The 14,852-nt window shown below is 37.8% G+C and overlaps 1 protein-coding gene across 12 annotated transcripts in view; it reads right to left on the reverse strand.

Annotated features, from left to right (window-relative positions):
• LOC109031667 (G-protein coupled receptor Mth2) overlaps nt 1-14,852 on the reverse strand; it is a 95,625-nt gene that overhangs the window by 25,068 nt on the left and 55,705 nt on the right. For 11 of the 12 annotated variants that reach the window (XM_072306358.1, XM_019043325.2, XM_019043324.2 and 8 more), the window contains 2 exons: nt 12,323-12,401; nt 5,817-6,037 (listed from right to left, as the gene is read on the reverse strand). In XM_072306358.1, the coding sequence (XP_072162459.1) occupies nt 5,817-6,037; nt 12,323-12,401 (300 nt within the window). The remainder of the gene's footprint in view (nt 1-5,816; nt 6,038-12,322; nt 12,402-14,852) is intronic. The other variant, XM_019043326.2, reaches the window with a different exon arrangement.

A 14,852-nucleotide genomic window follows, 5' to 3' on the forward strand; every position in this document is an offset into this window, starting at 1 on the left:
CAAATGTCATCACCAGGCGAGCCCTGCCGATGTATCTCCTTTTATTAGTCAAGCGCAATTAAGCTAATTAAAAAAAAGAGAGGATTTTTTTTAGCATAGGCATATATTACCGACACTCTTATGAAAAGTGCAGAAATGCTAAGAAATAGACAGTTTCCAACAAAATGCAAAAATGGAAAAAAATTGGTATACTAGCCGATGACATGCGTCTATGCAATTCCGGCTCGTTAGTAATCACATGTCCTCCTTAACCCGTGGATTTAGGAGTGTACAGACTTGTGAACAGGTTAGTGTCTGTGCTTCGCGTTTGACCCTCCCCCTTTTAAGCTCGGTTTCCGATTGTTCTCATTCTCGTAATTTCTTCAGACTTCAGGTTTCCTACGAACTTTCAGTTATTTCTTGTAGTTTTGATTTTTTTACACTTATAAGGCTCCGCATCAGGTGTTTTTTTTTTTTTTTTTGTTTTTTTTGGAAGGTAGCTTGATATTTCAATTTAGGTAAGTACTTCCTGTTATTTTGGTCGGAGCTAATACAAGGTGACTCAGAGTAACTGACCCCGCGATCGGTCTCTCCCTTCTCTTTTAATTATAGAGCTCATCGGCCAAATATTATAACCTTCATTGCTCCGTCGTGATACAGCGGCAGCTTTGGTTCCTTCCGCTCTCCGCATTTATGTTTTTTACGTTGTTTTCATACAAGTTTTTGGCTTTGTATAACGTGTACCTTCACATCTCGGTTTCTACTCCGCGTCAGTGTATGAGGTACTTTTATGGAGAGGTTTATATTTTAGTTCCTCTCATCCTCGAGCTGTATCAAAGAAAAGGTGACTCAGAGTATATAACTACCCCCAGGGTCGGCCTCTTCCTTCTCTTTTGATTAAGCTCATTAGTCAATTCATGGCTTCAAATGCTGCGGTTAGGTCAAGTCAAGAACTTAGGCTTCTCCTCAGATTCTACAACTCTGGTTTCTAATGTTACGCTTTGTCCTATTATTACTCTATTTCGCTTGTATCGTGGCTTTTTTTTGGGTTTAAATAAACTCTTGAGATTGGTATAATCCTGAGTTTTCCAGCTAATAAATGATAAGGGTGTATGGAAAGCCTGCATGATGTCTCACCCTCTACCTATGAAAGTTTAGCTTTCACATTTCGCATTGTTTATCGTCAATTTTAATCACCAATATTTTGTTCCTGCACGTAAACAATGTCCGAGCCAAACCTCAATTTCTTATTCAAAATAAATTTACACATTTTAAAGAAACTTTTGCTGGGATACTCAGTCAAATCGAAGCTAAGGCACACTTGGTCCCTACTTGGACATCGTCCGCCGACGGATTCGCCTCAACCTCCTCCACGTGAAAAAAAAAAAAAAAACTTGCGGTAGGCGGGTGGAAAACCACGTTTTTCCGTCATTTTGGAGCATTTCCGGCCGATTTCCATTTCCGTTCGGATCCGTAACCCATCGATGCACATTTAATAGTTCTAAGTACCAAGTGTGCCTCAGGATGAAGATGGAAAATTAGTAATGACAGCGATTCCTCGCGACATAAACCCATTACCAGGCAAAAAATTATCTTTTTCCGTCATTTTGCAGCATTTCCGGCCGATTTCTATTTTCTTAAGGTGGTTAATCGATCGACGAGTATCTCTAAGTGTTGATAAATCGATTCTAGGTATACATGATGAGGTTGAACTAGAAAAAAAATATTGATACTGGAAGTCTTTATTTTTGAGATACTCTGGTTAATGTGTAAAAAATCGTCTTTTTTTTTATCAATTTCTGACCTTTTTTAGCCCACTTGAAGTTTTTTAGGCCTTTGACTGTCCAATGGTAATTAAAAAATTATATCATTAAAAAGTTTATATCCTAAGTTTATTGAAGTGGAAAAAAAATCGAAAATCGGAGTGACCGTTTTTTGGATAATTCAGTTTGATCATTTAATGGCAAAAAAATCGCAAATTTTAAATAACCCTTAATCGCGGTCATTTAAATAATTTTTAGCTTAAATTCGATGGCATACCTATTCAGAATTTACATAAAGAACTGGTATAGAAACAATTTTTTAAGTATGATGGATTGATACAGAGTCACATTGCTATTAATATGCTAACATTACAATCATTTTTAGCAGGGCTACTTCAGATACTGTAGAACTGTCGTAGCAAGCTATTAAAAAACGTTGTCCGCTTCCAGTTACTTTATTGTTACGGAACGTAAAATTTTGTCGTATCTCTTGTCTCCGTTAACATAAATCCTACTTTAGATACTGTGGAACTGTCATAGCAAGCTATTAAACGCTGTCCGACTCCAGTTACTTTATTGTTACGGAACGTCATTTTTCTCAACATAAAATTATGGTCCTTCTACGCAAAAATTTGTAGCAAGTGTCTTGTCTCAATTGAATGGAAAAAATCATTTCTCATTGATAAGTGGTAACCACACCTTAACACCTGCCCCCTTCCCCCCCCCCCAAAAAAAAAACCAAAAAAACTCAAGTCTAAAATTAGGCAAATCATGATTATTCTTATTCATTTATTGAACCCTTTATGTCAACTCCACACTAGACTTCCTTTGTTGTTTTTCATGATAATCAAGTTTTTCATTCTTAATTGTTTAGCTACCTTAAAAAACTCTTTTTCTTCTCCTTAAAGATTAGATTCATCTACCTTAATAATCTTTAAAAGAGGAAGGCAGTCTCTCTTGGAAGTCTTTTTTTCTTCTCTTGGTAGTAGGTATCTACTCTACATCTACCATGTAATCTTCCACTTTTCTGCTAAATGTATGGTAGGTTTTCAAACCTCTGTTCAAGACCCTTTCCTCCATTTTGGATAACGAACAATCAGAACAATTTATAAAGTTTAAAAATTATGAATTTTCGCTTTATGTATGCTTCTCGGATGGAACGTCACATTAACTTGACAAGTTACATCTTTTATTGCAATTTGATCAGTAGAATTTTACATAAATTCGTAAATACCCAAAAAAGTAATTTTTTTTATTTTCAAAGAAAGTACGTCCAGGCGATTTTTCGTCTCGTTCCATATCGAGCGACATGCTATACTTTTCAATGAAACGATTAGTATAGAAATTACGACCATTTTTATGCGCGGGTTTCGACGCGCGGTACCCATCACGCACCGTTGTAGCCGTCCTGAGCCCCTCGCCGCGTGGCACATTGCTGTGACCTTATGGGTAGGGAGGACAAAATCATAACGCGCGTAAGTTTGGAAGCACCTAGAAACGTGAAAATTGGTATACATTACAATGAAAGTAGGTATGGACCATCAACTGGCTAGGCCGAAAATTTTAGTAGGACACCTGGGGTGATAAAGGGAGGGGAGGTTTTCGAAGCTCCGGGCGCGTGCCCGCCGGAATTGCCGAGATGCTTGCAGTTTAAGCCTTCTCATATTATGTGTAATATGCAATATGCATGCACGGATCATTTGTGTGGGATAGTTTCTTTTCTTTTCTTTGTTCAATTTTTATAATAGAATTTGTAAAAAATGCGGCGGTGCGGTGAATAAATGGCACCGGGATACACGCAAACGCGGCGAACTAGAGGATCCAATAGATAACTAAGAATGAATGATATGACGATATAATTCAATGTAAGGAGGAAAAAGTGGGGGGGGGGGCAAAGAAAACTGATTTCAAAAATTAGTTTTAAACAGGACACATAAAGAGAGCAGAAAGTATCTCAATTATAGACAGAAAACAATCATGGCACCTCATCTACTCGAACTGAAACAAATAACTGTATCATGGATACAAGAAAAAATAAACACATATTTTAGAGAAAAGTAGATAGAATCTAACATAGGGAAAAAGGTTAGTTCTTTAAATATTTAAATGAGATCATACTGACACATATTAAATGTCCGGTATTCAGTGTGATGTGTGAAAAGTAGCCCCTAGAGCTATCAATCCGTACATAACTCTCCGTGTAGGGGGGAAGAGGGAGGTGTGCTGGGAGAATTAAGTTTGGATCAAAATTATCTTTTCTGGTGGATCTTTTACGGTGTGCTGGTAAATGTGGTCCCATTTCGTGCTTAAGACACATCAATAACATAACATTAAAATGAAGATCCACAGAAAGCAGAAAGTCAAGATTTGGTCTTGTTAAAGGTCGACCTCCACTCCATTAACGGTACCCAAGTAGCATTTTTCAACGGAAAAATCGCGATTTTATCGCCGATAAAGTCGCGATTAACCTCGATTTATCGGCGATAAAATCGCTAGGATCATCAACATTTGAGCGATTATCCTCGATCTTTTCGCGATTTTATTGCGATATTTATCGGCCCGAAAAAATTGCGATTTTATCGCGATAAGATCGAGGATGATCGCTCAGATGTTGTGATCCTAGCGATTGATAAAATCGCCAAAAAAGGTTAAAGTTGTCAGCCGATTGCCGTTAGGTTCAGCCGTCAGGTCCTTTGACGAAGACGAGCGTATAATCCCCGACTCCGCGGGGATTCGAACCCCAATCGCTACGGTGGAAGGCCACACATTGTCACTATGCTATGACCGCTATGTCTTGCGTGTGCGAATTGAAGCCTCTTATACATGGATCGGCGCTTCGCAACCTCACAACTTATGTCTTTGCGTTGACTGACACCGATTTTCATTGATTTTTTTTTTTTTTTTTTTTTTTAATTTTCCCTCCTCTGTATTTTATTTCATACCTGAAATACGGTTGGTAAAATAAGGTTCTATTGGTAATCTCATCATTCTGTCTCTGTAAAATTACCAATAATAGTGAGATGGCAAAGTTACCGATGGACCTTGGGAAAAACGCCAATAGTTTATCGACTGTGGTATAATTACCGAATAAAATGGAAAGTTACCGGGGATTGATTACCAATAAAAGTGGCATTCTTACCTGAAAAAATCAATACGGTTCAGGTAAGCTTACCAGTCTGTCTTTGTAACATTATACCTACTAATAATTGATAAAAAAAAATGAGATGGTTAGTATACCAACGGATCTCGTAGAAACGGCAATAGAACATCTTTCAGTCATTCATGCGTTAATGAAAAATTGCAATTTATTGCAATTTTAATAAAATCGCGTTCGATAATATCGCGATTTTGTTGCAATTTATCGCGATTTTTCTCCCGAAATATTGCAATAAATCGCGACGTCGATAAAATCGCGATACATTCTCCAATTAAATCGTTTATCGCGATCACTGCTATTGGGTATAGTTATTTCGAGTATCGAGGGGTTTTGGGCCCAAATCTCGATGGATTCTATAAGCCTACATTAAAGGAGGAGTATCGTTAAGGGCCTTTTCCGGCCCTACCTGGATTTTGCTAAATGCACAATTTCTATCTGCACAATTTCTAAGCGATGAGTTTCTATAAAGTTAGTAGGTAGGTAATTAGTTCAATCATACGAAACTAATATCGGATACTCATATTAGTTGTCGCATGTAAATAAGCTTGAACTTAATGAACTTGATCTTTGTTTGTAAGTTTCCTGTACGTAAACAATTCACGTGAAAAATTATTATTTAAGGCAAGTAAAGCAACTGACATTTAATGTTGTTTTTTTGCAGCGAGGAAAAGAAGTATCGTTAAGGGCCTTTTCTGGCCCCACCTGGATTAATATGCTGAATGTTTCATATTTTCAAAGTCAGGTACACTCTATGCCAAATATTTTACCGAACGGAGCCCGTGCAAAGGCGCAGCAGCGCCTCAAACCCAAAATCCTGGCATCGAAAAAGGACAGACAGCGGAAATTATGATGTTTAGAAGGACCTACCTATTTGAATTGAAAGCCCAACATCAATTATGGACAGAAAGGTAACTTACTCCCAAAGAAGCATCTCTTTTCGCCGATATTAGGATCCATCCAATCGGGAAAAACAATGTTAACTCGTTGCCTGCCGCTTTTTGCCATTCGAAAAAGGTAATTAACCAGTGCCGTGAAGGAACAAATAAAGGAAGGAAAGCCCCACGCATAAAGCGAGCTAACTGTAAGCTTCCATCTGTCTGATTTATTCTGAATAGTGCTTCTAAAGGCTGTCCAGTCGCTGTTAAGGAAAAAGTTAATTTATTTACATATATATATATATACACATGTTTTCAGCTTGCAGCTGGTAGTTAACTCACATGGATTGGGGCTTAAATGAGATTTACAACCTTTACCTAGGTACAATTATAATTTATTTTTATATTTTAAGTAAATTATAAGTCTACCCTAGTAACGTGCCAACTGATAAGTTATATCTTGAGGATATCCTTAAAAACATATTAGTTTTGATTTTGTGTATGCAAGTGTACAATTTACCGTCCGTTTTCGTCCCGAACTTTCTAACCTCAAACTTCCGCGAACTGTCAGGCCGATGTCAAGCTGATCAAGTCGTCCCTCGTGCTATGAAGTTGAAATCGTCAAGCCGTCAAATTTTTTAGTCAAGTCCATGCGTCACGTAAAGCATAGCGTCCGAAATGGCCCTCACCAATTTTGTCTATCGTCAAATACGTCCAGTCCAGGTCAAAATTGTGTGTCTTGGTCAAGTTGTCCGTCTCGTCTCCCTGTCTGTCTGTCCTTCGCATCATGTCTGTCCTCTGTGTCCAGCTAAACGTCCCCGATCTTGTCTTGTCTTGTCGTCTGATCAAACGCTTCTAGTCGTGAGTCTACACATTTCTGGTCTAAAATTGTATCGTATCTCTTCTCTCCGTTAACATCAATCCTGCTTCTTCAGATACTGTAGAACTGTTGTAGCAAGCTATTTAACGCTGTCCGGCTCCAGTTACTTTATTGTTACGGAACGTAAAATTTTGTCGTATCTCTTGTCTCCGTTAACATAAATCCTACTTTAGATACTGTGGAACTGTCATAGCAAGCTATTAAACGCTGTCCGACTCCAGTTACTTTATTGTTACGGAACGTCATTTTTCTTAACGTAAAATTATGGTCCTTCTACGCAAAAATTTGTAGCAAGTGTCTTGTCTCAATTGAATGGAAAAAATCATTTCTCATTGATAAGTGGTAACCACACCTTAACACCTGCCCCCTTCCCCCCCCCCAAAAAAAAAACAAAAAAACTCAAGTCTAAAATCAGGCAAATCATGATTATTCATGTTCATTTATTGAACCATTTCCCCATGTTAACTCCACACTAGACTTGAAAATTGTGTTATCAGGCTATTATTGCCGTCTAGATCCATACTTCCTTGAAAGAATGTCTTAATGGTATGTCATCTCATATTTTCCTTAAATTATTATCACAAATGCACAAAATTCTCTCAATGTAAAATAGATGTTTGGTTCTCGCAAACAACAATCTTTAACATATTTTGTCTTTGATGCTCAAACTGTGCTCACTATGTCTATTTAATTCTACGAAGACCAAAATATAATTTTCCTTTCAGCCGCATCAGCAAATAATTCTACAAGCCAATTCCACTTTGTATCTAATGTCAATCTTCTACGTCTACTAAGTCAAATTGTTCAGTAACTCCCTTAAAGCATGCTAAGTAGTTCGGCCCCATACAGCGGTATGTGGAGAATCAACTCCCACAGACTTACAATTTTCTAAAAAAAAAAAAAAAAAAAAAAAAAAAAAAAAAAAAAAAAAGGAACTTGTCATGTTAAGTACTTCTATACATTGCCACCTGAGGCAGCACTGTTGCCTAGCTGTCCGGGGATGTCGGACTTGGCATCTGGCAATACAGTTTGTCATCACACCTGCATCCGTTGAGAATCTCGTGTCCAATCCTCTCATCACCTCAGGGGATGACCCTAACAGATATCATATTGTTACTAGCCCAAGACATCATTTTATGATAGTCCGGAGAAATCATAACGAGGTTCCCATGGAACAGCAGTAAAATGTTTCCGGAGGAAATCGTGTGAGATATCCGGAAGAGATCTAATGATTTTATCTTAAGGGCGTGGAAAAAAATATGTTCTTGAGAATATCCTGAGGAAATCATATTTTGTCATTATGCAGGAATTTTGATATCCTCAAGATATCGTGATGATACCATTTTGTTTCCATGGTAAAGGTCGTAAACATCATTTAAAACCATAAATATACATACATATAAAACATACATGAAACAATATATGCAACAAATTACAAAAAAATTAATAAAATAAATTAATATCGTGTTAAAACTCACTAGATGTGTCTTCACAGCCATTAGATACTCTATGGCCTAATAAATCTTATATTCTAGTAAAAAATTAAATTAGTAAATTATAATATAATAAATTAAATAAATAATGAAATGTATGAAAATAATTAAATAAAATATTTTAAAATATACAAGTAAAATACACAATATTAAAGTAAAAAGTAAATAAAATAATAGATTAAAAATATAAATGAAATAAATACACAACGGAGAAGCCAGAAGTCGGGAAGTCCGCCGACCGAATCTAAAATCTGCGGAACGCAGGGGGGGGGGGGGGGGGACGAGACCGAAGATCCGAGGGCCGCAGAGTCAGATTTGTATAATCAATTGCGTAATTTTCTTTAAACAACAAATAGTAATTTGGCACTTGACCGAGGCGTCAGAACCGCCCGAAAGTTTTATATACAACTAACAACTTGCTTGCATAACAATTTTATAAAATGATGAGGTAGAAAATCATCTTAAAATTATGTGGTCACCACGGAGATTCATGACCATGATTCATGAGATTCATTTCATTACCATGAAGTCACCGTGGAATCCGATGTAGTCACCATGGAGTCAGTAAATCCCATGGAGTTACCATGGAATTGCTATCCATGAAGTATTTTGAGGTGAAAATATTGCGGATTTAATGACAAAACCTTTTAAGAAAAACCTCCTACAAAAATGTGTTTTTAAACTTAAAATATAACTTAGAGTGCTATTTAAGGGTAGATATTAAGGAAAGACCGACGCCAAGAATGGTACAATTTGGATCAGCAGGGATTTTTCTGAAACCGGACCCAAACGATACCTTCTGATACCCTAACACTCTGGGAAAAATTTTACCTTCAGTAAACGCACGGTTTTTGAGAAATGGGGGGGGGGGCAAAGTTGCCAAATTGCCATAATTCTGGACAGCATTTTTACAGCAAAAAGACGGGAAAATGGACGGAAAAGTTACACAATTCATGGGTTTTGGCTGTAAGTGTTTTTATTGGGCCCCCGTGCATGTTACTGTATTCAGTTACAAACATTTCGGTCGCACAGCGGTCCAAAATGGGGAGAAATCGTGGAAAAATTAAGATTCTTCGTCAAATTTTTAAAAATGGAAGTAAAACTGTCGGTCTCCTGCAGATTTCACGGCTAACAATGTTCTTAATGGTCCTCAATGTATTATATTGTTTCCAGCTTCACAAATTTTCATCTCACAGTGGTCCAAAACGGGGGATTTCGCGGATAAATTAAGATCCTCAGTCAAACTTTTTAGAAATAAAGTAAAACTGTTGGTCCCCTGCAAAGTTTAGATCCCGGAAAAATTCACGTATTTTATTTGTTTTAATGATTACTGTATGTCACACCGTATTGTTTATAGAACTTTGTTATAGATTACATTTTGGAGCATTATTTTCTTCTAAACTGCAATTAAAAATAATGGGTAAGCTTCTTCACCAGGTCACGGTATTTATCTTTAATGAAGTTTTTCGTTCATTTTACCTTTCTTTTATAATTTATTTTTTGTCATATACGAATAATTCATAGGTTGGTACTTAGCATGTATTGCAAGGGAGATTTGCCCTTGTAGGTGTGGTAGCCCTGCTGGGGCAGCTGTTCTCATTCAATAAATGGCGTAGCTTGTTGGTACACGCATTTCCGGGCTTCTCATTATTCCCTTCCTCCGATCTCGGATTATCGAGATATATCATTTTTCTTTTCTGTTTTTTTTTTATTTTTTTCTGTATTTCTGATTCTTTTTTGTTTTCTGTTTTTTTAATTTTTGTTTTTGGTTTTTTCAATTTTTTTTTGTTTCCTGTTTTTTTTTAAATTCTTTTTTTGACTGTTTAAATCTTTTTTCAATTTGTTTTTCTCCATATTTTTTTTAAACATTTCTGAAAGTTTGCATATTTTATTGAAATAATGCTACAAAATCTAATCTACAGGGTGTTAGAAAAGTGCCTCCCCCTCCCATCTAACATTTTACGTTTTTTGGAACGAGAAAATCGAATTTGGCATCAGTTCAAACTAATTCCCAAAATTTTCCAGGATGGTGGCATTCAAGATGGCCGAAAATTGAAAATTCCGGTTGTTTACTGATGGATCTGTACGGAACTTGGTATCTCAAGGTTTTTATGGACGAGAAAATCGAATTGAGCATCAGTTTCTCGAAATAAATTACAGATAAGTACATGAAAATGTTTAATTGGAAGAAAAAATTACAAATGTAAAGCAAGTGCTCGAAAGTGATGACCTCCTACGTGTTGACAGATTCTCATTCGAACGTTCGTACCTTGTCTCACGTTGTGTAAAATTTCCGGAGTGATGTTGTTAATCTCGTGCAGAATATTCGCCTTGAGCTCATCAACTGTCACCGATTGGATTTGTAAACTTTAATCTTCAGCCCCCCCCCCCTCCCCCACAAAAAGAAGTCTAAGGGAGTTAAAAAGTGTACCAGTCATTGACAGCGATCTGCACTTCCAAATCAGTTGCTTTGCGTCGGGAAATTTTCCCCCGATCCTCCATACTCTCTTAATTCAGCCTAATGTGACTTTCATCTCTTCCCGAGTGGAAAAACTTTCACGAAGAAAAGTGATTGCCAACCAATTCAGAGGTACAGATCGCTGTCAATGACTAGTTTCGGAGCCAAGGCGAGAGCTTTTACGCGGACGGCATCAAAAAGCTGCCGTAATAATACTAGAAATGTCAAAAGAGATGTGAAAACTACGTCAAAAAGTAAGTTAAGACCTACTCAAAGAAAACTTTAAACTATTTTTTGGTGTGATATTTAAAGGCGAATGCCCGAGTCTGAAATAATCGACTCTCCGCGCATCCTGACCCCAGAGGTGGGCAATCGGCGACAGGAGGTTGTCTCAGTAAAATTAGGTTTTCTCACGAATCCCTTGACTGATTTTCAAAAACGATGGCTTGTTTTAAAGCTTAGAGTATGCCTAATATGTGACTATTTACCAATTTGATGTATCTCATTTCGTTCGGAAGATACAAGGTACGGAACCTTCATTTTTGGATGATCCTCGTACAATTTTGAACATACCCTTAGATTTCTTTTTGTGGTGGGGGGGGGGGGGGGGCTGAAGATTAAAGTTTAAAAGTCCAAACCGGTGACAGTTGATGAGCTCAAGGCGAATATTCTGCACGAGATTAACAACATCACTCCGGAAATTTTACACAACGTGAGACAAGGTACGGACGTTCGAATGAGAATCTGTCAAGACGTAGGAGATCATCACTTCGAGCGCTTGCTTTATATTTGTAATATTTTCTTCCAATTAAACATTTTCATGTACTTATCTGTAATTCATTTGGAGAAACTGATGCTCAATTCGATTTTCTCGTCCACAAAAACCATGAGATACCAAGTTCCGTACAAATCCCATCAGTAAACAACCGGAATTTTCAATTTTCGGCCATCTTGAATGCCGCCATCTTAGAAAATTTTCGGAATTAGGTTGAACTGATGCCAAATTCGATTTTCTCGTTCCAAAAAACGTTGGGATACCAAATTCCGTACAAATTCATCGATAAACAACCGGAAATTTCAATTTACGGCCATCTTGAATGCCGCCATCTTGGCAAATTTTGGGGATTAGGTAAACCGTCTGATGTCAAATTCGATTTACTCGTCCTAAAACCCATGGGATACAAATTTTCATGCAGATTGATCGGCAAACTTCGTAGGTAGATGCTCATTTTCCGCCATTTTGTGAAAAATCAAGATGGCGGCTTGGGGTTTGCGCGAAAATGTTTCGTTTTTTATGCTGTTTCTAAAAAGGTATCACAAAGGGGGGGGGTTGCCATTTGAAAAAATAATGTTGGGGTCCGCCCCCCCTTGGGGGTGCCGCCCCCCAAAATTTTTGGATATGCCATAAAGTAGCTCTTACGGACCTAGGAACATCCTCCGAATTCCGTTTTTCTCCCTGCAACCGTTAAAAAAATAAACGGCCGTCTCCAGACTTTTGCCGCACCCTGTATGCATACGGGAATATCCCCCAGCAATGTGACTTTCTGTCTTAAAAGGAATATTGTTTCAATGTCATAAAACAGCATCCCTATCGATACTGCCGCGTGCGGTTTTGGAGAAATTAAGACAGTTTTAAAATAAATTTGCTTGTAGATTGCGAGAGTCCGAAAAATACTAAATTTAGATGATATATGTCCTTTCTTACCAAAAAGCTTACCTAAACGTCCACCAAATGTCAATGCACATGGTATTCAACCAGGAAAATGACGCCAAGAAAGCAAACTGAATTACGAGCGCTGTAACAAAACGAGGATATTTTTGTCAAAATATATCAAGTATACGCGCTTCATTGACTGTACCTCAGTACAGCAGAGTTGAAAAACGTTTGGTCGATGGAAGAAGTGCGTAGGCACCGACTATTTTCTCCGTGAAAACTTGAATTCTGACTTTCTCTTCAGCTACTCCTCCTCCGCCTCCCTATAGTAGCCAAAATGTGATATGTAATACCCTCAAGATATATAAGAATTACCTACCTATTCAAATACCTTTTAAGTAGGATATTAAGTAGGTAGCAGAAAATAGGTATAAAATGTCATGATAAAATATTCTATAAAGTGTCCTTTTTGCAGGTATTAAAAAACACATAAATTAGGTGTAATTTAAGTGTATAAACTAGCTTCAGCAAATAGGTGTCCATGTAGTTTCAGTAGAGGGTACAGAACATTTATAAGTAAGAGATGTTACGTTTGTCATGGGTAGGTACAAAAATTCACCTTTTTAGAAAAATACAGGGTGTCCCAGATCACCCGTATAAGGTTATTTATTTCAGTTATTTCAGGTCCAACGAAATCGGGGATGGCAAACATGAAGGGGAAATTGTTCCCAAGGAATCTGAATTTCATCCTCCCCTAAGCTCTCCTGCCACCTTAGTAGGTAAAACGGGTGTTCCAACTTCGAAAGTGGGGATGCCGATGAGCGTCAAAATTTTGTAATTATGCTATCAAACTCGGGCAGTGCGAAGAATTTTAACCTACACCATCATCAAAAAATCCATAACTGACCAAGTGCGCTGCCCCGAAAATTTCCTTTGAGTTTTTCACTGCACACGAAAATATCACTTAATAACATGTTGAAAAAATCACGAAAAGGTGATTTTCGCGGGCATCGACAGATGGCAGCAATGTGAAGCATTACCGATGTAGGCCCCCACGTGTGCATTATAGTAACGTTGTTATAGCAGGAACCGCAGGATGGACATAATAACCTTTTTCGTTGAACGTAAAGAGAAGTTAAAAGGAGTTACGATGAATAATTAGATTGCATTTAAATGCACATCATCTGGACTTTATCAAATATTTCAGAAAATAATAAAAAGCGTTTTACCGAAATTAAATTTAAAATTGAACACATTTCAAATGTAAAAATAAAGTGAAACATAATAGGGCTGCTACAGTGTATACCTGAATTTATAATAGCAGCATATCAAAAAGGTTGAATGTTAGATTACTTCTTTCTAGAGCTATGTGTAACGTCCTCTGCGTTGCGGACGTTACACTTTTTCGACTCTGTGTAACATGAAAACTGAAGTATTTAAATACATTCTGATACTGCTAGTGTATCAATGAAGATTATGTCCTATCGTTTACCAAACATGAACTTCTAAACTGGCTCCTGCGTTAAATAGCGTCAAGTTTAGAGGCTTTTCTGTTGCGGACGTTACCTACATTTTCACATGCCCCATGAAATGAGGAAAAATATTGCATACAGGGTTATCCAAAAGTCACTGACCACCCCTGTAACTTTTTTCCAAATTGAGATAGAAGTTTGAGACTTTGGCAATGCTCCTCGGTCTGAAGTAGCAACTTTTTGGTCCCCTCAAAATTTTGGGGGGCGGGGGCTAACTTTTTTTTTCAAATGGCAACCCCCCCTCTTTGTGATACCTCATTCGAAAGATAATAAAAAAAGAAAGTTTTTGGCGCAAACCGCAGGTCAAAATGTTGATTTCTGACAAAATGGCGGCCGGTCAAAGTTCAAAATGGCGGAAATCTAACATCTCCGTTGTTTATTGACGGATTGGCGTTAAACTCGGGATGCGAGGGTCTTACGAGACGAGAAAAACGATTCTGGCATTGGTTTTCCAGAAAAGTCAATCCTTTTCAAAATGGCGGCCTAGCGTGGGAAGTGGATATTTAGGCTGCTTATCGTTGGATTTGCATGAAACTTGGTTTGCAGGGGTACTTCGGAACGAGAAGAACGGATATTTCAATGGATATCTGAAATTCCGACTAATTTCAAAATGGCGGCGGAAAAATGGCGGGAAATCAGTTTTACGGCTGTTTACCGATGGATTCGCATGAAATCCGATATACTGGTGGTTTTTGGCTCGATATAAAGGAATCTAGGAATCTTTCATGAGATTGTTGAAATACTAACTAATCCGCCATTTTGACCGCCGCCATTTTGAAAAGGACTAACTTTTCTGGAAAACCAATGCCAGAATCGTTTTTCTCGTCTCGTAAGACCCTCGCATCCCGAGTTTAACGCCAATCCGTCAATAAACAACGGAGATGTTAGATTTCCGCCATTTTGAACCTTTGACTGGCCGCCATTTTGTCAGAAATCAACATTTTGACCTGCGGTTTGCGCCAAAAACTTTTTTTTTATTATCTTTCGAATGAGGTATCACAAAGGGGGGGCTGCCATTTGAAAAAAAAAGTTAGCCCCCGCCCCCTTAGGTGAGGCCGCCC

The sequence above is a fragment of the Bemisia tabaci genome, chromosome 1 (genome assembly GCF_918797505.1).
Source record: "Bemisia tabaci chromosome 1, PGI_BMITA_v3".
Taxonomy (NCBI): domain Eukaryota; kingdom Metazoa; phylum Arthropoda; class Insecta; order Hemiptera; family Aleyrodidae; genus Bemisia; species Bemisia tabaci.